This window comes from Macadamia integrifolia, chromosome 3 (genome assembly GCF_013358625.1).
Source record: "Macadamia integrifolia cultivar HAES 741 chromosome 3, SCU_Mint_v3, whole genome shotgun sequence".
NCBI classification, from domain to species: Eukaryota; Viridiplantae; Streptophyta; class Magnoliopsida; order Proteales; family Proteaceae; genus Macadamia; species Macadamia integrifolia.
This window is the reverse complement of record NC_056559.1, coordinates 27,456,436-27,483,645: the sequence shown is the minus strand read 5'-3', so window position 1 is coordinate 27,483,645 and position 27,210 is coordinate 27,456,436. Positions and strand designations below refer to the sequence as shown.

The 27,210-nt window shown below is 41.6% G+C and overlaps 1 protein-coding gene across 2 annotated transcripts in view; it reads left to right on the top strand.

Annotated features, from left to right (window-relative positions):
- Positions 1-16,463, top strand: part of LOC122074111 (probable LRR receptor-like serine/threonine-protein kinase At1g06840) — a 52,673-nt gene extending 36,210 nt beyond the window's left edge. For both annotated transcript variants that reach the window (XM_042638954.1, XM_042638955.1), the window contains exons 16-21: positions 247-405; positions 525-793; positions 4,829-4,880; positions 8,782-9,032; positions 15,273-15,407; positions 15,860-16,463. In XM_042638954.1, the coding sequence (XP_042494888.1) occupies positions 247-405; positions 525-793; positions 4,829-4,880; positions 8,782-9,032; positions 15,273-15,407; positions 15,860-16,198 (1,205 nt within the window). In that variant the 3' untranslated portion in view covers positions 16,199-16,463. The remainder of the gene's footprint in view (positions 1-246; positions 406-524; positions 794-4,828; positions 4,881-8,781; positions 9,033-15,272; positions 15,408-15,859) is intronic.
- The last annotated feature ends 10,747 nt before the right edge of the window (positions 16,464-27,210 follow it).

The following is a 27,210-nucleotide window of genomic DNA, read 5'->3' as shown; positions in this document are numbered from 1 at the left end:
TTCTAGTTATGGTCATTCATCTTTTAATGCCGTTATGTTTCTTGAAAGTAAATTAGCTAAATGATATATGGATCTTATGTATTCATCTAATTTTTCGATTTTGCTTTTTTTATTTTTCATTTTGGGTAATTAGTTCTTAGATTAAGTCTTACATACACAAATGTGAAAAGGAGGGAATAGATTTCCTTAGAATAAGGACAGTTATCTTTATATGTACGTCTTACATGATTCTACTTATTATTACAGTGGTTTCGGAGCCCCAAAGCTCAGTGATAAGCAAGGGTGTGCTGGTTGGCATTGTATTAGGGTCAGTTGCTTGTCTAGTTTCAGTATCTGCTCTTGTTGCAATTCTTATCATTAGAAGACAGGCAACAAGCTACCATCACTTATCAAGAGAACGTATATGTAAGTTCCTCCTGTATTACTCGAGTAAGATATATAGTCAGCCAAATATCTAATTTTGTCCACTTTTTAGGAATGAATTTGTGGCACTAGTTTACTTATTATAGCATCAATACTTTCAGTAAAAATTGATGGCGTGAAGGACTTCTCTTTTAAAGAAATGGAGCTTGCTACAGACAAGTTTAGTGACTCAGCTCTAGTTGGTCAAGGAGGTTATGGGAAAGTTTACAAAGGCATCCTACCTGACAAAACAATTGTGGCCATTAAGCGTGCTCGGGAAGGATCCTTACAAGGTCAGAAGGAATTCTTGACAGAAATAGAAATTTTGTCGAGGATGCATCACCGAAACCTTGTTTCATTGCTTGGATATTGTGATGACGAACAAGAACAGGTATACCACATTACCTTATGGACTACATTTTGTCTATATTGTGTCACTCTTGGGTCTAAAATGTGGAAATTTTGTATGGATTTATAGCACCTAAATTAAATACTGTTGGCACCTGATTACATTAATGTTTTCTTACATCATTATGAAGGAATATGGTTCATGACGAGGGGGGATACGCTACGATCTGATGAGATATTGAGACATGAAATAAGGGGAAAAAAAAAAACTAATATCAGAATTTTTCTATTGAGATTTTATTTTATTTAGAATAGCTGTAAAATTGTGATGAGTTCTAATGTTTTGAGATATAGAGACTGAGTTGGTGCAGATCAATTAGATTAACTGTGGGTGGTGGCTTTATTTAATAACGGGAGAAGAAGGATTCACACCTGGCATTAAAATCTCTTGGATCTAACGGCCAGATCTTAAGATGATATTAATCAGATCTCAATCTTTAATATCTAGGAATGGAAGCAGCAATAAATATCCAACTAAAGGAAATCGATGAGTTGGAATGGAGGAGCGAGAAAAGTGATTACTGAAAGTAGGAGATGATTTTTTATTTATTTTTGAAGGAATAAATAAATAATTCATTACCAAGGAGAAGAAGAATATACACGGGAAAAGAAGGGAGGATGAAAAGGCCCTATCCATATTATGAAGGCACTAACAAACTACCAAGCCTTGGCACAACGACGCAAAAGGTAAGCACAAAACAAAATCCTATGGGGGTGGGGGGGGGAGGGATAATGGATAAAGGAAGACCCAAGAGACAACAATAAGCCTATTCCTTGGGTTGTCTCTAACAGTGCGATGGCGGAAGGATTTGAGTTTGGAGCTAACATCAAAGTAGATGGCTTTCGAAATCATGTCAAAAGAAGCCTTAGACCACAAGAAATGATTTTTTTATTACTAGCCTAGGAGGCCTTAGACTCTGGTTATTTTGCAAGATGTGAGGAAGTCTTGTGGAGTGCATTTTGTTTCATAATTACCAGAACGCTCCACCATTATTTCTCGTGCATGCCATCACCTAGAATGCCATTGAGGTCCACAAAATGCTGGCCTTAATGTCTAGCAGGTCTACTGTACCTTAATAATCAAACATGTTATAAGTCCACAAAATTCGTGAAGGGTTATGACTCATTTTGATATTTATTTTTATTTATGTATAGATGCCATTAGAGAGTGACTTCTTAGGGAAATCTACTGTCATGTAGGTTGTGGTTGGACCCTAAATTGGCAGATTCCAATTTAACCTGAGTAACGTAGTAACTATTGCACTCTTTGGATATAAAGCAACTCAAGTCACTGTTACATGGTATTAACGATTAGATATAATAACTTCCATTTCAGCTCCTTCACTTGTAATTCAATATATAGGATTCTTTGTTATATTTTTGTCGCTTGGCAATATTAGGATGTGATTCCATGGTTTAAAGTATCTTTTGATACATATATGATACCCTCCGATATGTATCTTAAATTTAGTCAAATAATACAGCGACCGATATCGATACTTTAATCTAGCATATCTTAGCATATCTTCGATACCCTCTGATAAGTATCTTAAATTTAGCCGACCGATACTAATGCTTAAATCCTTGTGTGATACAATATCATGAATACACCCTGGTAATGAATCCGTTGAGTTATTTCCTGATTGATGAGTATAATCTAAAGCCCTCTGAATTGAAGATGTCCCAAGACTTCATCACTGATATGTTGGTTTCAAATAGAATTGTCATGCCATCTATGTGTTATAAATACCCAATTCTCAGCCATTAGGAAATATTTGGAACTCCATCTTCTTCGATGTCAAAGCAAAGATCTCAAAAGTCTCAACCACTTGTCCCCCCCTCCCCTAGAAATTGTCACATTGTTGCTTCCTGGGAGCTTCCAAGCTCTATAATCAGGAACCTTGTATCCCCCTGAGGATCTTGTTTCTTTTTCTTTTCTTCCCCCTCCCCTCTTTGGGGCTGTAAAGTTTCCTTCGTCTCTTTGGTAATGAATTATTTATTCACCAAACAAAATAAAAAAAACTTAACTAACGAATTTTTTAATTTACCCAGAAAGGAGCATAAAAGATGGGATTAAAATAGTTCATTATATACTAAAATAACAATAGTTTTCATTTTTTTTTCCTTCTTTTGTTTTTTGTTTTTTGTTTTTGTTTTTTTTTCCCCCCCTTTTTCTTTTGATGAATTTTTGTTTACTATAACTAGAGGCAAAGACTATAATATTGAACTTTGATAAATTAACTACTAAAACAATAAATTTTGCATTTTTTTCGCTCAACAAAGCCTAGTCCCAACTAAATGGGTTCAGATACACAAGACCTATTTTCTCCATTCAACTCTCCTGAAAAGTGAAAACCATGTTCATTCTTAACTTTTATTCATTATAACCTTTTTCACCACTTCTAACCAACTCATTTTCAATCTACTACTACTGATCAGTGTACTCAATGGCCTTCATTGGACATGCCCCAACAACATCGTACTACTCTCTTCCAACTTATCTGCTTTACCTAAAAAAACATTTTTCTTTTCGTTTTTTATTTTAACTTTTCTAGTTTTGCATTTCATCAATCTCAGCTACACTTATGCTGTTTATGCGTTGTTCCTTTGTACTCAGCATTCAACTCTCGACAACTTACTGCCCATTTTATGGATGTCATGTTGAAATATTTAGTTTTAACAGTACGCGTCTATCATATATACTACAGTAGCAACTCTCAACGTCATTCACCTTGCTCTAGTTTTATGACCGACAACTTCTTAAATTTATCCTTCCCTTTTAATGGCTGACCCTATATATCGAATATTGTCATTTGAGCTATTTTCCTGTCATCTATCCTAACCATTCATTTTGCCCCTATACTAAAGTGACACTCCGTATGTTCTATTGTAGTCCTGCTTATTTTAAAACCTTTTGGTGCTGATGTATTCCTCCGTGATTTTAATTTGGCACACTCCTTTTCTTTTGTTTTAGCAACTGAAATCATATTGTTTGCAAAAGCACAAATCAGTAGGCAGACATGCTCGCACACTCACACAGAAGTTCTGTGGATACATTATTAATGTCTTTTGATTTGCTACTGTGTCATATTAGCATATATGTAAACCAATGTAAATGCTGCTACCGGATTTCTCCCACTAGACATTCTTTCTCAAATAAGTGTTCTAGAAAATTTCATGACATATAACTTCTAGGCCTTGTAATTTCATAAATTTATTTATATCATGTTCTACCGTGCTGTTGCAGTCTGACACTGTTAGAGAAAGAGCCATGTAGCCGACCCCATTTAGAGAAAGGGCTATTTTCTGCATTTCGGTGGATTAACTTGTTTCAAATGGATCACTAGAGCTCTCTACATGGTCTTTGTACGACACATTTAAAGTACAATTTCAGATTTTGAAGTTATTTCATTGGAACTTTCTAACATGAGTAACATTTAGGGTGATCATAAAGTTAATAGTTTATTAGAATTATTAGAGCAAACCTTGGAGTTGCCCTTATTCATGATAAGTTATGAGAAACCCGTTTGAGTGGCATGGACATGTGCAACAAAGGTCTTTGGATGCTCCAGTACGTATAAGTGATTTATTTCAAATTGAAGGAGCTACAACAGCCAGAGGTAGCCTAAAATAACCGTAGGAGAAGTGGTGAGGAGAGACGTGCATAGCTTAGGACTGGCATATTTTATGGCTTTGAATAGAGATGATTGGAGAAATTGGATCCATCATCCATGTAGCTACCCATTTAGTTCGGATAAGGCTGAGTAGTGTTGAGTATTGTTTCTTTTTATCGCTCCTATATTGGCATGATTGTTTACACCCCAAAACTTCAGTTTTTGTAAGTTTGTTCTCCCGTTATGGTAAATTTGATTTCTTTATTCTTTATCCATGAAACTAAACGTGAAAAAGTAAATATTAAAATGCGGTTGAGTTTGTGATTGTTCAGAGGTTTATTCTGTCTTCAATTTGGAAGGAAAAACTTTAACATTAGTTTCTTATCTTCTTGGTGCATATTCAGATGCTGGTGTATGAGTTCATGCCTAATGGCACACTGCAGGATTGGCTTTCTGGTAATTCTTGTGCATCAATTCCATAGTTTTATCAATTATTCATCGTTTTTAATCCATGGTCTCTACTTTATTTTGTTAATAGCAATCAATTCTATCCAGAGTAACTTATATTTGGTTAAATCAAAATAAGCTATAGGAAGAGAAATTTATGAAGGATATGTCTACCAACACGTCCAATCCTGGTGTACCAAGCAGATGCTTGTGTCTTGTCAAACTTTGCTTTAGCAGTTCAAATATTTTCAGATTTGAATCCTAGTCATAAGGTCATCAGAAACCTAAAGTCTCAGTCAGGTATTGGCAAAACCCACCTTCAAGAACTGCAGATATCTTACATTTATAATAATGGGAATGATGATGTTCACCAATGTAAGTGAACTCTTGAAATAGTGGACATGGGTAAGCCCTTTTATACAGGACCTTGTACCCATCTCATTGGTAAATTTTCAGCCCAAATACAACTATATAATGTGGGGTCTCAAAGTAATAAAAAGTTATAAGAAAGCCATAAACTTCTAATATGTAATAATGGAGGTTATGTCATGGACAAAACTTTGAGGATGCTTTTAACTCATATAACATGCTCATTTTCTGTTGAAATTTGAATAATGAAGCAGGTGAAGAGCCTTTTATAATGTGGACCTACCCAAATGCTGATTTTTTTTTGTTGGATGAATAAATAAATTCATTAGCAAGAAGGGAAGAATATACAAGGGGGGGAGAAGGGGGGAGGCTAAGTCGAAGCAAGCCAAAAAAAAAAAAACAAATTAATACAACCAAGCTAGATCTCCAACCAGATCAGCAAACTAGAAGAGCACCTAACTAGAACAGCCCAAAGGAAAGGAGAAGCACAGATAAAGGGGGGGGGGCAGCAAGCAGGTGAGGAGGAGTAAAAAATGAGGAAAGGTGTCAATATGTAGGTTCCAGGAGGCAATGATATGTTTGTTCCTAGTGGATCTAGGGACAGACCTACGGTGGAGGGACTGGATTTTGGAGGTAATATCAAAGTAGATGGCTTTCCAAATCTTGTCTAAGGAGCTGGAGTTAGAAGACCATTTACGTATGTTTCTCTCCATCCAAATATGGTTGATGGTGGTAGAAAAGCTGGTGTCGCAAATGTATGATCCCGAAAAAGTTATGTCAATCCAAATCCATTTTTTGTCAAACGGAAGAATAGGTTTGACCGAGGGCCAACATTTGGAGAGGACCACTTTCCAGATGGAGGAGGAAAAAGGGCACGAGAAGAAGATATGAGGGATGTCCTGAGTAACTTGAGGGCAAAGGCAGCAGGAGGGGGTAACAGGGATATGGCGGTGGATGAGGAAGGCTTGGGTTGGGTGACAGTTAGAGAGGCATCTCCAAAGGGTAAGACTGTGAGGAGAGATGTGGCCTTCGAACCAAACAAGGTTATGCCAAGGAACCATAAGGCCAGAGGACCTAACAAAGGTCCAAGCCAAGGCAGAAGAGAAAATCCCACTGGATTAGGGAATCCATATGCATTTATCTTCTCTACCTCGATGGCTAGGAGGGAGAGGAGGGAGAGAAGACCAGAGGTCATGAAGGGGAGGAAGGGATGGAGGAGGGGACCAGCCAGAAGGGGATAGGATACAGGAAACAATAGCATACTTGGAAATGTCAGAGGAGTAAATTGTTTTGGGGGACACCAGGGAGGCGAGAATACAGGCCGGATGCCAAGGCTGCATCCATAAGGAGGTAGGCTGGCCATTACCTATGGAAAAGGAAATGGCATTGAGGCTATTACCCAAATGTTGATTAATTGCTTGCCAAGTGGCAAGTTTTGAATTTAAAAATTTCACCAACGCTTGTGAACATTTTCAGCTCCCAATGCTAATTGAAGCCAGATTCAGAAATCTAATTTTTTCTTTTAAAGAAATTATTTCTATGTGGAATATAGTGCCCATTTTCCTGTTTCCTTTTTTAGAAGGGGGGTGGAAGAGGTCTCCCGACCAAATTCTCAGATCATCTGAAAAAAGAAATCTTGATATGAAATAATTGGGTTTCACAACATCTTCATGCCCTCCCTTAATTGGAAACAAATACATATATATTTTTTTTCCATTTGTTTTTTGCTAGATGAGTGAAGGGAAAATTGTAGAAAAAATGGCCCAGTTATTTTAGATAACCAACCTAATGCTACAGTAACTAAAGTTCTTATCTCTTTCTTTTTTCTATTTTTTTTTTTTTTGGGGGGGGGGGGTGTGTTGTGGGGTGGGTGGGGTAGGATGGGAGCTGATGAATCATGAGATTTTATTATAGGGCTGCTACAAAAAAATCTGGTCACTATACAGAAAAAAGAACTGCATTGACTTCATTGAAGTGGTACCAAATACTCTTAATTCAACTGGAGGAAGCCCACCAGATTATCTCATCTTTCTCTCTATTTATCATTTTATGAAGCATATAATTTATAAATGCGCTATTGTTTCTATCTTGCGAATTGCTCTATACAATGGCCTCAGAATTTAGTGATCTAAGGCCCCCTTTGTTATCATTTTTCTTTTGATTTTTGTTCACAAAAAGGGTTTTGGTTGCATTTGGTATCATTTATGGACCTTGTTCCTATTCAAAAGAAATTGATAAAACACAGAAACCAAAAAGAAACCAAGACTCATTTATGTGTTTGGCCAAAAATGATTTTCGATCATTTTTGTGCTAAACTTTAATTAGCACGTGCTTGTAAGTCCCAATATGGAGGAGTTAAGTAGTCGTTTGCTTTGTAATTAGAAGTCCAAGCCCCTTGCCCCCTCTTCTTCTTCTTATTTTTCTTCCCCAGTCCAAACCATTGCCGCTGCCTTCAGTTTCCTAACCAAACCATTCCGTCGTTCGAACCCTAGCCGGAGCAAACAATCGTTGTTCTTAGCAGATTGTCTCGAGCATTTTACATTCTCAGTCCGACCATTACAACAGCCAAGATTGTGGGTGGTATAGTGGTATCCTTTGCTATTCCTTCCAGAGTGGATCATTTTATTGCTGACAAGATGGTTGGAGGTACCACCCCCAGAATTGTTTCACGCAAAGAATGGTGGGAAGAAACTGATAAGCAGTTCCAGGCATGGCCTATTGGTGATGAACCCTATTAGTCGCCAGAATTTTATTGTGGAGGCCCGTATTGAATTTTAAGGTTCGAGTCCACCCCCTCTTTTTCTCCTTCTCCAGCCAAGCCGTAGATAAGCTCGGAAAGCCCCCTTCTTCTTTCTTTCCCATGGAGAAGCACAAGAGAAGAAGTAAGAGATGGACCGACATGGAACTTTCTTCAATGTCAGATCTGATTTCAAATCTGAAGAGGGATGGGGGGAAAGAAGGGAGAGGGAGGATGATGGATGGATCTGAGGTGAAGACGGAGACGAAAAAGGGGGAGGAGAAAAGAGAAGGAGAATGGGAGGGAAAGGAGTTGCAGTGAGCAGAACAGAGAGTGGAAAAAGAGAGTTATAAGGAAGATGGGTGAAGGGGACATATCTTCATCCATTTCTTCAAAAAACCTTTTTGCACATAGGGATACTAAACCTATTTCTCACAAAAAACCAATTTTGTCAAGTAGTTATCAAACCTTTTTTATGTTTTGATAAAAAATGGTTTTCATTAATGATTTTTGTTAAATAGGCAAAAATCGAAAAGAAAAATGATACCAAAGAGGGCCTAAATCACTCTTCTGAAATTGTAGTCTAATGAAAATTTATTCTTGCATGGCTATTCTTTACAATTTTCAAATTATTGTCTCTCCAGCTCACCCCCCCCCCTCTCTCTTTCTTAAGTATTACAGGAAGTAGTTAGTTTCTTCTTCTGACTATTAATTCAATAATTAATGCACTTAAATTCCACCAGTCAATTATCTCTTTTGATCAATAAAATAAACCTAAAATTTTCATGGTGATTGATTGGACAGCTAAATCAGGAGATACTCTAAGTTTCAGTACAAGATTGCGCATTGCATTGGGTTCCGCCAAAGGCATCCTATATCTCCACACTGAAGCAGATCCTCCCATCTTCCACCGGGATATCAAAGCTACCAACATACTTCTGGACTCAAAGCTTAACGCTAAGGTTGCTGATTTTGGACTCTCACGGCTTGCACCAGTTCCAAACGACGATGGAGCTATACCAGATCATGTATCCACAATTGTGAAGGGCACTCCGGTATAGTTAACTCTTTTAAAATGTTTTTGGTTGTAGAAATAATAATAAAGAATCCCATTGTAATGAAATTTTTGGCATCAAATTTTCTTAGAACCTTTTTCTTTTTCTTCTAAAATTATAAATTTCAAAAGAGTATTAGATTAGAAGAAAATTATGAGATATGCATTTATGTCATAGTTGTCATGGCGGCTAGGTGACTTTAACACACTGGAGGGGCACCTAGGTGACAAGACTAGGCACCCTTGGAGTATAATTATGCTAGTAATGACCTAAAATGAGAAAACCAACGCATAATAAATAAAGCATAAGATATAATCTAAGTATTTAAAAAAAAAAAAATCAATCAATGTAAACTCGGAAGTTTCAACAAGGCTGTTTTCACATTGGACCCTCCAAGAAAGTGCCTAGATGTCTATGCGACACATTGACTACTATGGGTTTTTTGGGTGAATAAAAAATTCATTACCAAGAAGAAAAAAGAAACAATTACAGCCCCAAAAGGGGAAGCTGAAACAAAGATGAAGACTAATGCCCCAAACTCTCACGAGGGAGGAGCATGCAGAAAAGAAAGAGGGAGACCCCAAGAGACAACAATATGCCTGTTCCTTGGGGTGTCAGTACAAGTAGAAGAAATAGCCTTAAGTTTAGCTTTAATTTCAAAGGAGATGGAATCCCAAATCTTGCGAATATGCCTGGAGTTGGAAGTCTATTTCCTAATAGTACTCTCCACCGAAGTATGATTGATGTCAGCACTAAAAGCGAGCTTTCCTATACTGTCACAGAAGGAAGAGCCAGCAAATGACATATACATCCAAACCCATTCCCTTTGAATAGAGAGAATTCTAAGCGATCTTGGCCGACTTTTAGGTAGAACACCCTTCCAAATAGATGAGGAGAGGGATCAAGCAAAAATCAAATGATTTACGTCTGCATCAGTATTCCAGCAGAGGCAGCATAAGGGGGACACATGGATTTGGCGGTGGACGAGAAAGGACTGCATTGGGAGGCAGTTAAAGAGAGCCCTCAAGACGGTGATGCTGTGTCTAGGGATGTGAAATCTTGAACCTGACAAGCTTACGCCAAAGGACAAGAGTACCATGGGTTTGAATGAAATCCCAAGCAGTTTTAGTACTGAACAAACCAGAAGTAACAGGGGACCAAACAATGTTGACTCCTCTCCCAGGGGGTCTTCTCATAATAGGTGGCAAGTCGATTCAAAGAACAAAACCCTAAACAGGGTAGTTTAGAAATACACTTGTGGTTTGATGTAGGGACCTAAGATGATACTGAAAATTGGATTGAATGTCCTTGGTATTTTGCTGAACAGAACCCCAAAAGGATTTGGGAAAAAAAAACAAAAAATTCAGATTTGAAGAAAAAGATATGCCAAAAATCGATTTTGGCAGAGATCAAAACCCTGGAACACTCAATATCAATTTTCTCCCTTGGAAGAAATACTGTCTTCAACATGTTGAATCAAATCAGAAACACATACCACTAATAACTTGTCAATTCTTCAAATAGTTGATTGATTCTGATCAATGAAGCCTCCAGTCCAAAAATCCGAAAACTAGGGGATGAAATTTCCCTGTGAAAATCGATGTGACTGCTAGGATCATCCATTAACAACCAACGTAGAAGAAGGGATGTTACTAATTGATCTAGTGATAACAAAGACTTGATTTGTCTAAAGGATCAAGCTCTGATACCATGTAAATCATAAGAAAGAGAAAGAGAAAAGAACAAGAGATGATTGCCGTTGGGGAGTCACAACTGTAGAGTTGGGACTGCCCCCTTCATTCAATATATAGAACTATTACAGAGACATAACACAAATAGGAAAATAGGAAGCATTACTGAAAAAAGAAACTCAAGGACTAACTAATTCTAACATAACTCCTAGAGACCAAAACAACCCTAGGAGGGGGAGGGGGTGGTGGAATTGTGACTTGCTCTAATAGCAGCCCACGATTCCCTCCCCCTTACTAGTATCGACTTCTGACAATGCTGCTTCTTCTTTTTGGTTACTTTTATAGACGATCATTTTCACATTACATGATTATATTTGTTGAAAGATCATTCTGAATTCCCCTCTACTTTTAAATAATTTTATAATGAAGTAAAAAAATTCAGTTTGGTGTGTGTATAAAATTTTTTCGTCTTGACACTGCTTGTGGGTACACTCAACCAGAAATATCATCTTTTTTGTTTTGAGCATGTTATGATACATCAGAGTAGTCGTCTATATTCTCCTTAAGAAAATGGAGTTGTTGAAAGGAAAAACCAGTACCTGTTGGAAAATTTTCGATCTTTAATGTTTCATATGAATGTTTCAAAGATTTATTTGGGGGATGTTATATTGACTGCTTGTTATCTTATTAATCACTCGCCATCTTCGGTTCTTCAAAACCAATCGCCTTTTTTGGCAGTTCTTCTAAATTCTTCCTTATTTGCTTTACCTCCACTGGTTTTTGGCTCAACTTGTTGTGCTCATGTTCTTTATCTAGTTTCGATAAAATGCTTCCTCATGCTGTTAAATATGTTTTTTATAGCTATGCTCCTACCCAAAAAGGTTATATATGTTATTATCTTGTTGCTTAACAACAATTTACTTGTGCGGATGTCACCTTTTTTAAATATACCCTATATTTTTCTATTGAGTGCCGTGTCTAGGAGACTAAATTATCCATCTCTCTGCCCATTCTTGCTATGATTCATTTTTAATATTCTCCTGTTTCATCTATATCAGCACCATTACTATGTATCGGCAATGTTCTAAGCTGTCTCCACTAGTTGCTACCACTCTTTATGCAGTCAGATTCTTTGTTTGAGGGCCCTTCTTTGACCATTGACCTACCTATTGCTCTTTAGAAAGGTATTCATTTTTGTATATAGAAGTCTCTGATAGTTATTAAGGCGGTGCGGCGACCAAGGCATTTGAGGGTCTTTCAGAGCGCTTTGGCGATAGGGCGGGCATAAGGTGTCGCCTTATCGGATAAAGCGTTCTAGTGTTGTTTTTTAATATAACCATTTTATTTAATTCTACTTATAAGCTAAATAAGATTAGAGATTCATACTAATGCAAGATTCATACCATTATAGTAATAGCAATTTCAATCAATATACACTAACAGATTATTATAGCAATAGCAATCTCAATCAATATATAGAAGAATTCTAACATTTTCACTTATCATGCAATTGGAAGAATGAACAAAGAATATAGAAGAATCAACGTGGAAACAAAACTGCAAAGCAGAGTGGATCTTAGTTCCTAATCAACTAAAAGAGCCATTGGATTTGGCTTGTCAAAGTGCTTGCTTTTGATACGAGGAGTACATAGTCATGTAATCACAAATCTACAACTTATATCAACAAATGTACAATTTAATTGAATCATAGACTTGCAACAGAAGCAGCAGCGGCAATAGCAGCCAAAGCCACTAGCCACCACTAGTAGAAGCCAGCCTAGCCATGGTAGCCGAAAAAATGTTGTCGGAGCCGGAATCGATTGAGATAATCGCCGCTGCCAAGCGTTTCATTTTCAACCCTAAGCCAAGGTGTGTGATACTATGAGGGTTCCTTTCCATTATTATTTCCTTTTATGTGATTCAGTCTGACGCAATGTACAAGTCTTTTGTACATAAGCCAATAGAAAACATAGAAATGGAATATAAAATAAAATACTTAAAAAATAAATAAAAAACACTGCATTACCAATAAGGCGACAAACGCCTTAACCCCCATAAAATGCATTAGCGCCTAGGCGCTACTAAGGCGATGCCTTAATAACTATACTTTCTTACCCTATTGCCCAATTTGTCTTTGTTTCTCATCTTCCTACTACCCTTCTCAATTTTATTTTATTTTGGATGGATACATAAATTCATTATCAACAGGAAAGAGAACCAACCAAATCCAGAATAGCCGACCGTTGGTGACTGAATCTATCCCTCATGGCATCAGATTCCAGCCACATAACAACCTCAAAAGAAACATACCAATCGACTACACACCATATAGATATCAAAGGGGAACAAAGGTACCGATATGCAGCAATTAGCAGAACCAGAAATCAAAAGGTTTCAGCTATTTAGCAATCGTTTACCAGAAAATTGATAATAGCACATCCATCAATTGCTTAACAGTAGCAGTAGCAGAAAATGATAATTACTTCAGAAAATCAGATTGCTTCTTCATCTTCGACCAGAAAAGCCGAGAGCAGTAGATCAATAATAAACCAGAGAAAACAAGAAATCACATGAGAGAAACCAGCACAGAAGCAGTAGCAGATTCAGCCAAGCTTGAGGAACTCAAGATAGAAATTAAGGTCACCTAAGATAGAAATTAAGGTCACACAACGAGAACCAAGGGGAGCTTCAATGAAAACAGCATAGCAGTAAACGATATCAGATAAAGTTTGCATACTAAATCTTCATTAAAACCCTAGTTCTTCTTCTTATAAGAACTAGGGTTTCAGCAGTGGCAAGAGATCTTGGAACAACTCTCAAAACAACTACTGGTTACAGCTCTGATACTATGTTACAAACCCTAGATCTATAACCAGTAACTTCATAGAAGAGAGACTGCAAGGAGAGGAGCAGCCAATTGTGCTTGGAAGTCCCCCTCATTTTGTATTTATAATAATCAAAATAACCTTACAATTAGAGACCTTGTGGAAATAGGAAACATGGATCCTAATCTAACCAATTTAGAAAACAAAGTACTAGCCTTGGTCTAGCCTAACTAGGAAACAATAAACCAAAGATAAAGTCAACAACTAATCACATAGGGATGAACCCCCCTTATCGCGAAACATCTTAACAAGGGGCAACATTGTTTGATCCCAACCGAAGAGGGGAAATAAGCCGGGCTTCCATTGATAAGCATAGATCCAATGAACGAAAACAATGGGGAAAGACATCCGAAGCAAGACTTTGCAGAGAAAGTCACAATTGATGGAGTCGAAAGCTTTGTGGAGGTCGATCTTGAGAAGGTGGCAGGGGAGCGAGATTTGCAGTCAAACTTTCTAACAATTTTGTGACACCATTTTGATGTCAACAATGCTTCTTTTGGCAATAAATGTAGATTGGTTGGCATTGACGAAGGAGTCAACAGCTTGACATCAAGAATGTTTTTTTTTTCTATGGTGACTTAGAAGGAAAGGTATATATGGAGAAACCTTTTGGTTATGTTGCTCAGGGTGAGAATGTAGCAAAAATATGCCAACCTCGTAAGGCGCTTTATGGTCTGAAGAAGTCATCATGTGTTTGGTTTAATAAGTTTAGCAAAGTTTTCACTGGTTATGGGTTTATACAATGCTATTCTGTTTATTATGTGTGTGTTCATTCCTAGGGTTCCTAGGTGATGGTATTAATTGTCTATGTTGATGATATTATTGTCTTTGGTAATGACTTATCTGGTATTGATGGTGTCAAGGATGACTTACATCAAAGCTTTAGAATATGGATTTGGGCACTCTCAGATACTTTCTGGGCATTGAGGTAGTTCATTGCAAGAAGGGTATCACCGTATCAGCATGTCTCAGAGGAAATATGTTCTTGATCTTCTGTCTGAGATTGGCACATTAGGTTTGCTAGTGACCAGTTTTCTGTGATACGGAAATTGATCTATATGCCTTTGGTTATTTCTGCCGATCAACTTGATGATTTGTTTACCAAGGCCTTATTTTGAAATATATTTCTTCAAGGGTGTTCCAAGCTAGGCATAGGTGATATCTATGCTCCAGTTTAAGAGGGAGTGTTAAGAGAGTGTTCTTACTGTTTTCAATATTGCGTGTTGTGTAAGGGGTATTTTTCTTTATTGTTTCTTATTTTGGAGGGGTAATTGTCTATATTTTAATGTTGATATATACAAGACAGACCTGCCAATTGGCGTAATTCTTGTTCTTCCAATCAGCTAGCTCTTTTCCTCTCCATCTTCTTATTTGCTGGTTTTCTTTGTTTCACTTTGTTAAAGTATACAAGTTGCTGCTTTCTTTACTAGTTTCTTTGATTGGTTATGAATAAAATTTGTCAGATGGTTGCCGAAGTGGTAGAAGGCTGTTGACATCATGATTGTTTTGATAAAATTGAACTAGCAGCTTCTCTTGCTACTGATACTAAAACTTCCTATGATCTTTGCCTTTGAAAATCCTATAGTCATCCAGCATATGGTTGGGTATGATTATAATAGTTGGAGAATACTGTTCTAATTCCTAATGCATTATCTTTGATGCAGGGCTACCTCGATCCAGAATACGTCTTGACCTTTAAGTTAACTGCCAAGAGTGATGTCTATAGCCTTGGTGTTGTATTTCTGGAACTCTTGACAGGGATGAAAGCAATAACACATGGTAAAAACATTGTCCGTGAGGTACTTTCTTACTTCCTTTGAACCCAGAAGCATTTCATGTACGCCTTTTTCAGAGTTAACATGCATATTTCCCTACCTGGTCACTGAAATGAAAGAGGACTCCTGAATCTGTTCATAGAAAATATTAGACTGCGTACTATACAAATATTATTATTATTTAACTATATTTAAACTTTCCCTCTCGTCCAACACCTAAGACGCTCCTCCTATGGATTAAGTCGAACCTTTTTAAACCAGTATGACACTTGATCCTTGGGCTATAAAGAACACTGTATTAGTACACTACAATCTCATCAAAGGAAAGAGTAGCACTAAGTTCCATGTGCACACTATGAAAACATACTAGTTGTATCCTTCAAGCCCCCTCCCCCCCCGCCCCTCCCCCCTCTCTTGTATTCTTCATGAAAACAAAAAAAAATGCAGTTACTTACTCTTTGTATCATTGATTTTAGGTGAACATGGCATACGAATCTGGTACAGAGTTCTCAGTCATAGACAACCGGATGGTCTCTTATCCCTCTGAATGCGTCGAAAAGTTCTTTGCTTTGGCCCTCAGGTGTTGCCAAGATGAAAAAGATGCACGACCTTCAATGTCAGAGGTTGTGAGGGAGCTTGAGAACATACTTTTTATGACTTCAGAATCTGATATAATTTTGCCGGAATCCACGTCCTCTCATTCTGAAAGTTTGACGTCACCATCTTCATCAAGCTACATTCCAAAATATGTGTCATTTGATGTTTCAAGCGGTGATCCTGTCAGTAGTGCTATCCCTATCATCAGACCTTGCTGAAAATAAGACATCAAGAAGAAATGGTTCAATACAATATATATATATATATATATATTTATATTTATATTATGCAAATTGAGAATGCTATATGGTTATATTTCTTAATTTTGTCTTTTGCGGGCAATGAATCTTTTTGGTGTGTGTATTTTGCATATAGATTCTTCATCTTTTTTAGTGCAATAAAAGTTTCTAGGACCAGCTATTACTTTTTCCAAGGAGAGAGACTGTAATTTTAATTACGGAAAAGTTTATTGATTTATCTCAAGTTCTCAACCTTAAGGCGTACCATAGTTTTCTCTTTTTCAAAGTAAAATTGACTTCTTTGAACAAATTTATGATAAGTAAAAAAAATATATATATATACTTTGCCAACTCCCAAGGGTCTAACCTAGTTCCTTTATAAAATAGATAAATCTCTTTAATGTTGGAAAATTACCTAAATATCCCTGGTTAACATTAGATCAAATTTCTTTTAAAAGAGTTACTTGTAACAATAAGAAGTTAACGATCCAGGTTTAATGCACAATCGTGCCTTACAATAATTGGATAGAAGTAGGGGTAGAAGTGGACCCCTTTTTTTCCGAATGATTCTTACGGTACTCTTTCTTGTACAATTCACGCGTTTTTCCTTCTTCTACTCTCCTTGTGATTACCTTTTCTTCAAATCTCCAAGCACACACACTACAATTATCTATTGAGTTCATCGCTTTGATACAACTTGTTTGAGGATAAATGTGTAACCGTGAGGAAGAAACCAATCAACCAATCACTTTAATATACGAGAATTAACATGATTCAACACGAATGTCAATATTATCCAAGAGAACTAAAGATTTTCCACTAAGCCAAAAACAAATCTCTACACCATTCTCCAACCCAAAGTGATTTTCTTTTGCTTCTATCTAGAATAATATATAGGGAACCCAAAAACCCCCAACCCTCATCATTTAGAATTCTACCATCATGCATGTAATAAACAAAAACCTAACCCAATTACAAATACAAGTCCAATAGTAATTATATGGACCACTACATAATACAAGACATATCCTACCCCAACAAGATCGGGTATGTAAATCCATCCAAATCAACCTAATTATATAGATGATTATTGGTACTCTTATATAAGATACTTTTGCGCAATTTTACACAATCCTTTCTTACCTATTATTTTTTAACTTTTTTTTTTTCATTAGAATAATTAATGATTTGCTATTTTCATGACTTGGTTGAGAGATTAACTTAACAATTTTTTAAATGATACTTAGATGATCATGGTCAAACTTTAAGGGTTATAGATGAATTCTAACTTTTACTACGTCGATATTTAAATTGAATTCTTAATTTCTATCAAATAAGTGGTTACTTGGTGCTCCAATTTCTAAGGCTATGTTTAGTAACCAAAAAAAGAAAAGAAAAGAAAATAATACAAAAGACAATAATAAGACAAAAAAGAATGATTGCACAATGATATTTATGTGTCAAATCTCTCTTCTTAAATTCTAAATCATTTATTTATTTATTTTTGACTTCCAAACGTCGCCTAAAGGAATTCGACCAAGTCAATTTTCATTTGGTGGAAATGGAATACTAAGAGATTGGTAGACCCCATCTTGAGTTAACTTTAAACTAATTCATATATCCCATTGTTCTAATAGTGTTAATTTTAAATTTTTTTTACACCAAAAAAAAAAAAAATTTTTTGAAGTCAAGGAAAGAAAAAAAAAGTACACTTTTCGTACTTTTTTCCTTGGGTTAAAATTTTTTCTATGCACTTGGTATGTCTTTACCCAAGTGAAGATTTTCCTTTTCAAATTCAAAATTCCTCTTGAGAATTGTGAAATTTTCTTTTGCTCCCTCAAAAATTTTCTTGCCAAAAACAAGAAAACATGAGAAAATTTGAAAACTTAATAAGACAAAAAATGAATGATTACACAATGATTTCCTATGTGTCTATCTCTCTTTTAAAATTCAAAAATTTTTGAATACTTTTCTTTTATTTTCTTTTCTTCTCTTGGTAACCAAACATACATACCCTTTTTATTTTCTCACCATTTCTTCTCTTTTCGTTTCTTTTCTATATTCTTTTTTTCTTTTCTTTTCTTCTCTTGGCTACCAAACATAGCTTTAAATAAACAGGGAGAAAAGCATTCTTTGCATCTAAGTAATTAGGTATAAATCTGCCAAAATATGTCATAAGAAAGTATTGATAGTTATAAGTATACTTGAAAGGAGATACTTTAACTATCCCAAATTTAAAAGGTTCCTTTTATGTGGGAAACAAAGTAGAGATGCATAATATGGAACTTGTCATCTAACCCATTTAAATGATCTAAAGATATAAAAACAATACTTTAAGACCCATTACGTGTCCAAGTCCTTTCGTTTTTCTTGGCATATGTTTTTTTTTTTTTTTTTTTTTTTTTTGGAAAAGGTTCAACTGTTTGAAATGAATTTCTAGATCATAAATTATTCAACATCATGTTACTAAGGAGACCAAAATTCTTGATTGGTGCAATTTTGTAAAAATCTCATGGAAACATTTTTGCTTACTTAAGAAATTGGGTGAGCCAAATTTGTAATTTTCTTATCTATCCATCCATGTTCCTATTTTCAAGCCAGTTTCTTATATACCTGATACGGCCAAATCGATCGCTCAGTAGGGTAAGGACAAGCGTCGCCCATCGGGACACGTGTCGCCCACCAGATAGGGATTGCAAGGACTCTACCATGTAACCTGCGTGAAGAGAATGTTCCCCGCTAACCAAGGATAGGACGTCTACGAGTGGAACTCTAAGAGTGAAGAAGGTGGACCCGAGAAGGACTCTGGGAAGGAAAGGGAAAACCCTAAACCCTAAGAGCTATATAAGAGGGCCTGAGAGGAAGGAAGAAGGTAAGCATCCACACCCTCACCATTACTCCTATACAAACTGTGCAGCCAATCCCTAACTTGAGCGTCAGAGGACTAACCCTGGACAAAGCTCCGGGCCTCTGCCATCTGTGCTTGTGCAGGTCAGCTCATACAGATTTTTGGTAGCAACAGATTGGCGCCGTCCGTGGGAACGACCGTAATGGTGGGGAGAACTTACAATCGTAAGAAAACGAGAGTAGCATCAAACATGAACATGGGGGAGGAGGAACCTTCAGGAGGGCTCCCTCCCTCGACAGAAAATGGACGAGAAAGGTTGAATGATGGTCGGGAAGGTTCAGTGAGGTACCAGCATTCGGCTGGATATTCGGTGAGCGGAGATAGTGATCCTCCGCCCCCTCCTGGAGTGCAGGAATATGTGACAAGGGAGCAGTTCGAAGCCGTCCAGGACAAATATGACCGAATGGCCGAGGCAATGAAGGAGGTCTCCAAACCTGTCTCTCAGAAGACCGACGGAGTGCCACAAGGCCCCCGCATCTAGCCCGTGAGAGGACAAGACGAGGACCGGAGTAGTACGGGATCAATAAGGTCCGGTCGTAATCCTCAAAATCGGGTAACGAGGGAAAGTCCTGCACCCAGGGGAAGGATGCGGCGTGCCGCCGAGGACCGACATGTGGAACCATGCCCAGGAGACGAGCAGAGACATGAAGACTTAGGGTTAAAGCAGATGATCTTGGACCTGAAATATGAGATTAAGAAGGTGGCAGAAAATCAGACGGGAGCCCGCGAGCCAGACCTCACTAATGACACAGCTTTAGTTGATGAAGTCATGAGGGACCGGCTCCCGATCGGCTTTCGCCTGCCAAAGTATGACACATACGACAGGTCTGGGGACCTCGTCGATCATGTGGAAGGCTTCAAGGTTGCCATGCAGTTCCATCGAGTCTCGAAAAATATTATGTGTCGCCCTGCCATTGACGTTCAAAAGAGCGGCAAGGCTATGGTACAACCGTCTGCCGATGAAGTCGATCCACAGCTTCAGCAATCTGAGCTACTACTTCATGCAGGGATTCTCTAGTAGCCAACCCCTTCAGAAGACTACGTTGAATTTGACTAACGTCAAGCAACAGGAAGGAGAGTCACTGCGGAACTACATGAAGCACTTCCAACAAGAGAAAATCACGATCAGAGCCCTGGACCCGAAGGAAGAGTTCACGGCCTTGCTAGGAGGTGTCAAGGATAAGGAGTTGAAAAGGTCCCTGGTGAAGCATACACCTAGGAATCTGATAGAGCTAAGAGCTCGGTACGATAAGTACATCCAGATGGAAGAAACCCTCCAGGCCGATGAAGAAGCCGAAAGGAAGGAGGTAAGAAAGAGGCTCTCAAGGGCCGACGACAAACCCTCCTAAGGAGACAAAAGACGAAAGTCTAAGCGCGGTCGGACACCCAGTCCACCAAGGAAGTTCTAGAAATACGCACCCCTGAACCGGAGATGAAAGGAGGTACTGATGCAAATAAAGGACTCCCCGGATTCCAGGGCCATGAAGTGGCCAGGAAAGATGGGGCGACACCCCGAGAGATGCAACATGGACAGATATTGTCACTTCCACAGAGACTATGGCCATGACACCGAAGACTATTGGCACCTCAAGGGGGAGATAAAAGGGATGATCCGAAGGGGATATCTAGGCCGATTTATAGACCGCAAAAAGGAGGAAGCCCAAGACGGTAATGACCGTAGGGATAATCGTCGGAGAGATGGCAGAGGTCGCTATGAGAGGAGGGGGCCTGCCCAAAGAGGCAATCAGGAATGACGAAGGGACCAGACACCCGAGGAAGCTGAACGTCGCCTCCGAGACGAGAATAAGAGCCCAACTAGAGTTATAGCGACCATCTGTGGAGGCCTAGCCGCTGGAGAAAGTTCAGTCTCTGCCAGGAAAAGCAAAAGCCTACGCGACGGAATGGCCAAACAAGAAGGCAAGGACGGGGATGGTTATTTCCTTCTCAGATCTAGAAGGGGTACACACTCCGCATGACGATGCCCTAGTTGTCACCATGACCATAGCGGATTGCAAAGTGAAGAGGATCTTAGTGGATAACGGCAGTTCGATTGATATCTTGTTCCTGGAAGCTTTCCGGAAGATGGGCCTGGACGAGGGAAAGTTAAAGAAAGTCAAACACCCGTTGCAAGGATTCTCCGGCGTCCTAGTAAAGGTGGAAGGATCGATTGAGTTGCCAGTAAGAGCCGACACCGGAGATCGCCAAGCGACGGTCATGATCAACTTCGTGGTAGTAGGCATTACCTCGGCATACAACGCCACACTAAGGAGGGTCGGTTTGAACCTACTAAAGGTTGTCGTCTCCACACCCCATCTCAAGATGAAATTCCCAACAAAGAACGGTGTCAGGGAATGTTGAGGCAATTAGGAGGCATCCAGGAGGTGCTACGCCACCACCTTGTGGGGAAAGGAAAAGGCGGGCGAGGTGCTCCCGATAGAGGATCTACGCGATGATTCCAGTTACCAACGGGGGGACCCCGCTGAGGATCTGGTACAAGTTGAGGCCGAGGAGGGGGATAATGCTCGACAATTCCAGATCGGGGCTACAATGCCAAGGCAACAACAAGAAAAACTCGTCTCAATCCTCTGAAAAAAACTCTGACGTCTTCGCCTGGTCGGCTTTGGACATGCCTGGAATAGACCGAGGAGTAATAGAGCATCATCTGAATGTTAACCCTACGGTTTGACTTCGACGCCTCCAACAATGAAGCAGAATACGAAGCGTTAATAGCCGGAATTAATCTGGCTAGGGCTTTGATGGTGAAAGAGTTGGTGGTGCATAGTGACTGACAGCTCGTGGTACGACAGGTGAATGGAGACTACAAAGCCAAAGAACAAAGGATGGCAGAGTACTTGAAGACGGTGCGAGAAAGAATATCGGCCTTCAAGGAATTCGAGGTAAGGCAGGTGTCACGAGAAGAGAATGCCAGTGCAGACGCACTGTCACAGCTGGCCACCTCCGACTTCACAGACCTTGGACGATCGGTGTATTTCAAAGTACTATCACAGCCAAGTACCGAAAAACCCCGAGAGGTATTACCTGTAGGCGAACACGGCCAAAGCTGGATGGATGCCATAACCGAATACCTCAAGGAAGGAAAGCTCCCAAAGAATAGGGACGAGGCAAGGAAAGTACGAATGAGGTCAGCATGCTTCTTTCTGAAGGACGAGACACTGTACAAAATAGGGTTCACCATGCCATACCTCAAGTGTCTGGATTCCACCGATGGCGAGTACGCACTCCGGGAGGTGCATGAAGGGATATGCGGCCAACACCTAGGAGCCCGGGCCTTGGCACATAAGGTGCTAAGGCAGGGTCTATACTGGTTGACAATGAGGAAGGACGCGGAATCATTAGTCAAGAAGTGCGTCAAGTGCCAGATGTTCGCCCCCGTTCCCAGGCTACACTCTACCGAGCTCTCATCTCTATCGACCCAGTACCATTCGCCACGTGGAGAATCGACATCCTAGGCCCATTCCCCCTAGCCACTAGACAAAGGAAGTTCGTCATTGTGGCGGTGGACTACTTCACGAAGTGGGCAGAAGCCAAAGCCCTGGCGACGATAACTGAAAAGAACGTAAGGGATTTCTTCCAAAGGGCGGTAGTCTATAGGTTTGGAATCCCTCGGGTTGTGGTGACGGAAAATGGAACTCAGTTCACTAATCCAACTTTCAGCTTGTTCTGTGATGCCCTCGGCATTGACCACAGGAAGACCTCTGTCGGTTATCCACCGACCAACGGGCAGACAGAGGTAACCAACCATACACTGCTTCAAGGAATAAGGAAGAGACTGGATGACGCCAAAGGACTATGGGCAGACGAGTTACACCATATCCTCTGGGCCTGCCAGACAACGGAGAGATCGGCCACTGGAGAAACACCCTTCATTTTAACCTACGGCACTAAAGCTATACTTCCAATGGAGATAGGGGCCATAACTCATCGGATTCAGTACTACAATGAAGAGAAAACGATGGAGGGCTCCGAGCAAATTTAGACCTCTTGGCCGAAGTCAGGGACACCTCGCAAGAAAGGATGGCTGCTTACCAACAGAGGGTTGCGAAGCACTACAACACCAAAGTTCGAAAGAACGAGTTCAGAATGGGTGACCTCGTCCTCAGAAGGGCTGAAGTATTAGACCCGAGACATCAAGGGAAGCTAGCTCCAAATTGGGAAGGTCCCTACAGAGTCTCGAGGGTAATACGACCAGGGTCCTATCACCTGGAGACTACGGGGGGAGAAAGGGTATCCCGATCGTGGAACTCTGAGAACTTGAGAAAATTCTATCAGTAGAAGTAGCAAGCACACTTGTTTTTTGTAGTTTTTGCAATTTTTGCTCTCATGCACTTAAGTTGTAATTCCTCATCCTAAACTCTGGAGGATCTTATTTATTGAAAATACGAAAGCTGGTATACGGCAATTGAGAGGAATTCTCCTATTTGGTGACCTTAACTCTACTAAATGGATACAACTGAAGGTCCTCACCTAGGTCGGGGGCTCAGGCGAAGGCTGAGCCGATCTGACCGAAGGTCTTCACTTCGGTCGGAGGCTCAGGCAAAGGCTGAGCCGAGCTGACCGAAGGTCCTCACCTTGGTTGGGGGCTCAGGCCAAGGCTGAGCTGAGCTGACCTAAGGTCTTTGCCTCGGTTGGGGGCTCAGGCAAAGGCCGAGCCGAGTTGACCGAAGGTCCTCACCTCGGTCGAGGGCTCAGGCCAACGGCCAAGGGGACTTGACCGAAGGTCCCCAATTCGGTAAGGAGGGACGACGATCGAGGGACCTACCCTCGGTCATTAGATCTTCAAATCAATACCAGTGTTTAAGAGATCCTTCGGTCGAAGCTGCGGGGGAACACTTGGTGACAACCAGTTATTAAAGATCCCTCAAGTCCATAGCCCTCGGAGTCGGGAAACCTATTGGGTAAACCAAGGGAGCGAGGCCGAGCCGTGCTAAAGTGGACCTACAGATCCTTAGGCTGCCAACAATGGGTTTCGGCTTCTCGTGCCTACATACGAGCTAAAGATCAACTTAGCCGAAAACATGAAAAAGTGGAAGCAAACGAAAAGTACATTCATTGATAAGGCCCGAAGGCCGAGATTACATTAATAAGGCCCGAAGGCCGGGATTACATAAGAAGGCCCGAAGGCTGAGACTACATAAGAAGGCCCGTAGGCCGTGGCTACACAAGAAGGCCCGAAGGCCAAGATTACAAGAAGCCCGAAGGCCCATAAAAAACAAAAAGCTATATGAGCCGAGACCCGGGGTGACTTCAAGGGGCGTCCGTTGGGTTCACGGCCTCTTCTTCGGTAGGGTGGGTCTCCTGATCCGAACTGCCATGGCCGGGAGTCGGAGGGACCTCTCGTTGTAGCTGAACCTCACCCTCCTCACTGCAGCCTCCGCTGTCGGCATCGACAACCTTGGTGGCTGATGGGGTCGCCTCAATATCCTCCACTTGGAAGATGAGCCCGTTGTCCTCGAAGGAGACCCCTGGGTAACACTTGAGGACCCAGTCTCGAACCTCGGTCGTGCCCATCGTGAACCCAGGGGCAATGGCACGTTTGATCTCCTCCCGAAAGTCCTCGGAGGACCTATACTTCTCGACCCCTCTGGCCTCGGCCTCCTGGACCCTTGCCTTTGTCTGTGACTTCAGCTCCGCGAGCTTCCGTTCGCATTCCCTGCGTACGAGGAGGAGATCCGTCTCCAGGTGCTCCACCTTCTCGAGGAGGACCGAGCGTTCATTCTCCAGGGCCACCTTCTCCCATTCGACGACCTCAAGGTCTCGGCACATAGCTTCAGCTCGAGCCACCAGTTGGCCCATTTGATTGTGTGCCTACATGAGACATCGAAGGTCAGAATGCTTGGTTGAAAAATAAAACAAGGATTAGGGGACCGAAGCTTACCCCGGCCATGAAGATGCAAGCGTTTGTGATCATGGCCACCGTCCCTTGCTGTTGAGCCTCGGTGGCATCTCAAGGAAGGTTGCCCTTTATAACCAGTTCACGAGCAATGCGCCCGACTGCCAGCGTGTCGTCTTCCTTGACCAACCACTGAGGGGCAAACCCCACTTTAGCCCTTACGTTCGCCACCCTCGGGCCTCTGAAGTCCGCGGCGGGGGAGGGGTCTTGGTTAGGCCTGTCATGGCCTGTGCAGCGAGGGCCTGGATTGCCTCGGTGCTCGGCCCCTCGACTCTAGGCCTCTTCTTCGGGTTCTTTGAGGATGCTCCCTTCTTCTCTTTCCGCTTTGGCCTCAGCTGTTGTTGGGCGTTCCGCGCACTGGCCTCCCTGATTTGAGCTTGCCTTGCCGCTGCGGCAGCCCTTACCTCGGCCCTGGAGACTTGCACTGCAAAAAAGAAACGAAAGGAGTCAGTACGAAGAACAGACACCCGGAAACAAGCTGAGGCTAGCCCAACTCACCCGGGCTAAGCCCGAATCGGAACAGTATGGCGTTGGACTTGAGGCAGTCGGCCTCAACTGGAGGGCAGGTTTCTTACCGGCTTGCCATCGCCAATGATTCCGCGTCTGCCCCGAATAGGGCAGGGACGGAGTTCGCCTCCTTAAGGTCGGGGATGTCCCAGATGGTGCCGAAGGACACCCCCTCAGACGACTTCATGAAGAAGAACTTCTCCTTCCACCCGTGGATTGACGTCGGGTAACCACTCAAAAGCCGAAGGTCCTTCCGGGGGTAGAAGTAGTACCAACTCGAAAGCCCCTTGCAGGCCTGAAGGAAGAAACAGTTGAGGAAGAGGGGTAGGGAAAGAGGCCTCTGGTGCCTTGAGAAAAGGACGATGAAGCTGAACAACTGCGGCCACCCATTCGGTGTCAGCTGGGTTGGACATATCCCATAGTGCCGAAACACTCGGGTGAAGAAGGGATGGAGGGGAAGCCGAAGGCCGGCCTTGAACGCCTCCTTATACAAGTACAGCTCCTCGGAGTTCCGATAGCTGGCTCGGTCAGATGGTCTGGGCAGCCGGAGCTCGAAAGCGTCTGAGACACCGAAGGAGGCCCTCAGCTCCTCCAGTTCTGGCTCATCCATCGTGGATACAATGTGGTTCCTGGGTTTGCGCTCGGGATCGAGCACCCTCTCCCTAAATCCTGCGCCATTTGATCCACCCTCGGACCCAGACGGTGAGGCCGCAGACAATGAGTTGCGGGAAGAGGGTGAGTCGATGGAATCCGAGGACATCCCTTGGACCTCCCCTAGACTCCGACGCCTACGGTTAGACTTCGTCCTCTCGGAGGACGATGGACTGTAGCCCAACGAACAAGACATGAACTTACTCTTGGGCGTTGCTAATCTAAGGGGAATCGAGACGAGGGTGAGCTCTTCGAAAGGAACACTGAGACCGAAGGTAAGCTCCCCGAAGGAAAAAGAAAAGTGCCCCACAAATGGACCCCTGCACTTTATAGATGGGGAGAAAAACGGTATGACTACCTGAGCATTAATAACGCCGCCACGTCAGAGTACGAACCCTCGAGGTTTGCTCCCGAACGGACCTGATCGAAAGTCCCCCTCTCGGTTGGGAGTTCGACCAAAGCCGAACAGACCTGACCGAGGGTCCCCCTCTCGATTGGGAGTTCGGCCAAAGCCGAACGGACCTGATCGAAGGTCCCCCCTCGATTGGGAGTTCGGCCAAAGCCGAACATACCTGATCGAAGGTCCCCCCTCGGTTGGGAGTTCGGCCAAATCCGAACGGACCTGATTGAAGGTCCCCCTCTCGGTTGGGAGTTCGACCAAAGCCGAATAGACCTGATCGAGGGTCCCCCTCTCGGTTAGGAGTTTGGCCAAAGCCGAACAGACCTGACCGAGGGTCTCCCTCTCGGTTGGGAGCTCGATCGAAGCCGAACGGATCTGACCGAAGGTCCCCACCTCGACTGGGAGCTCAAAGCAAGGCCGAGCCAAGCTCACCTGGCCGAAGGTCCACCTCGGCTGGGGGCTCAGGGCAAGGCCGAGCAAACCAGACCGAAGGTCCCCACCTCGGTCGGACGCCTGTGTAAGGCTGGCCGAGCTGGACGAAGGTCTTTGCCTCAGCTGACCGCAGGCCTCGGTCGCAAGCAGAGGCCAAAGCTAAAGAAATAAGGCCGAGGGCA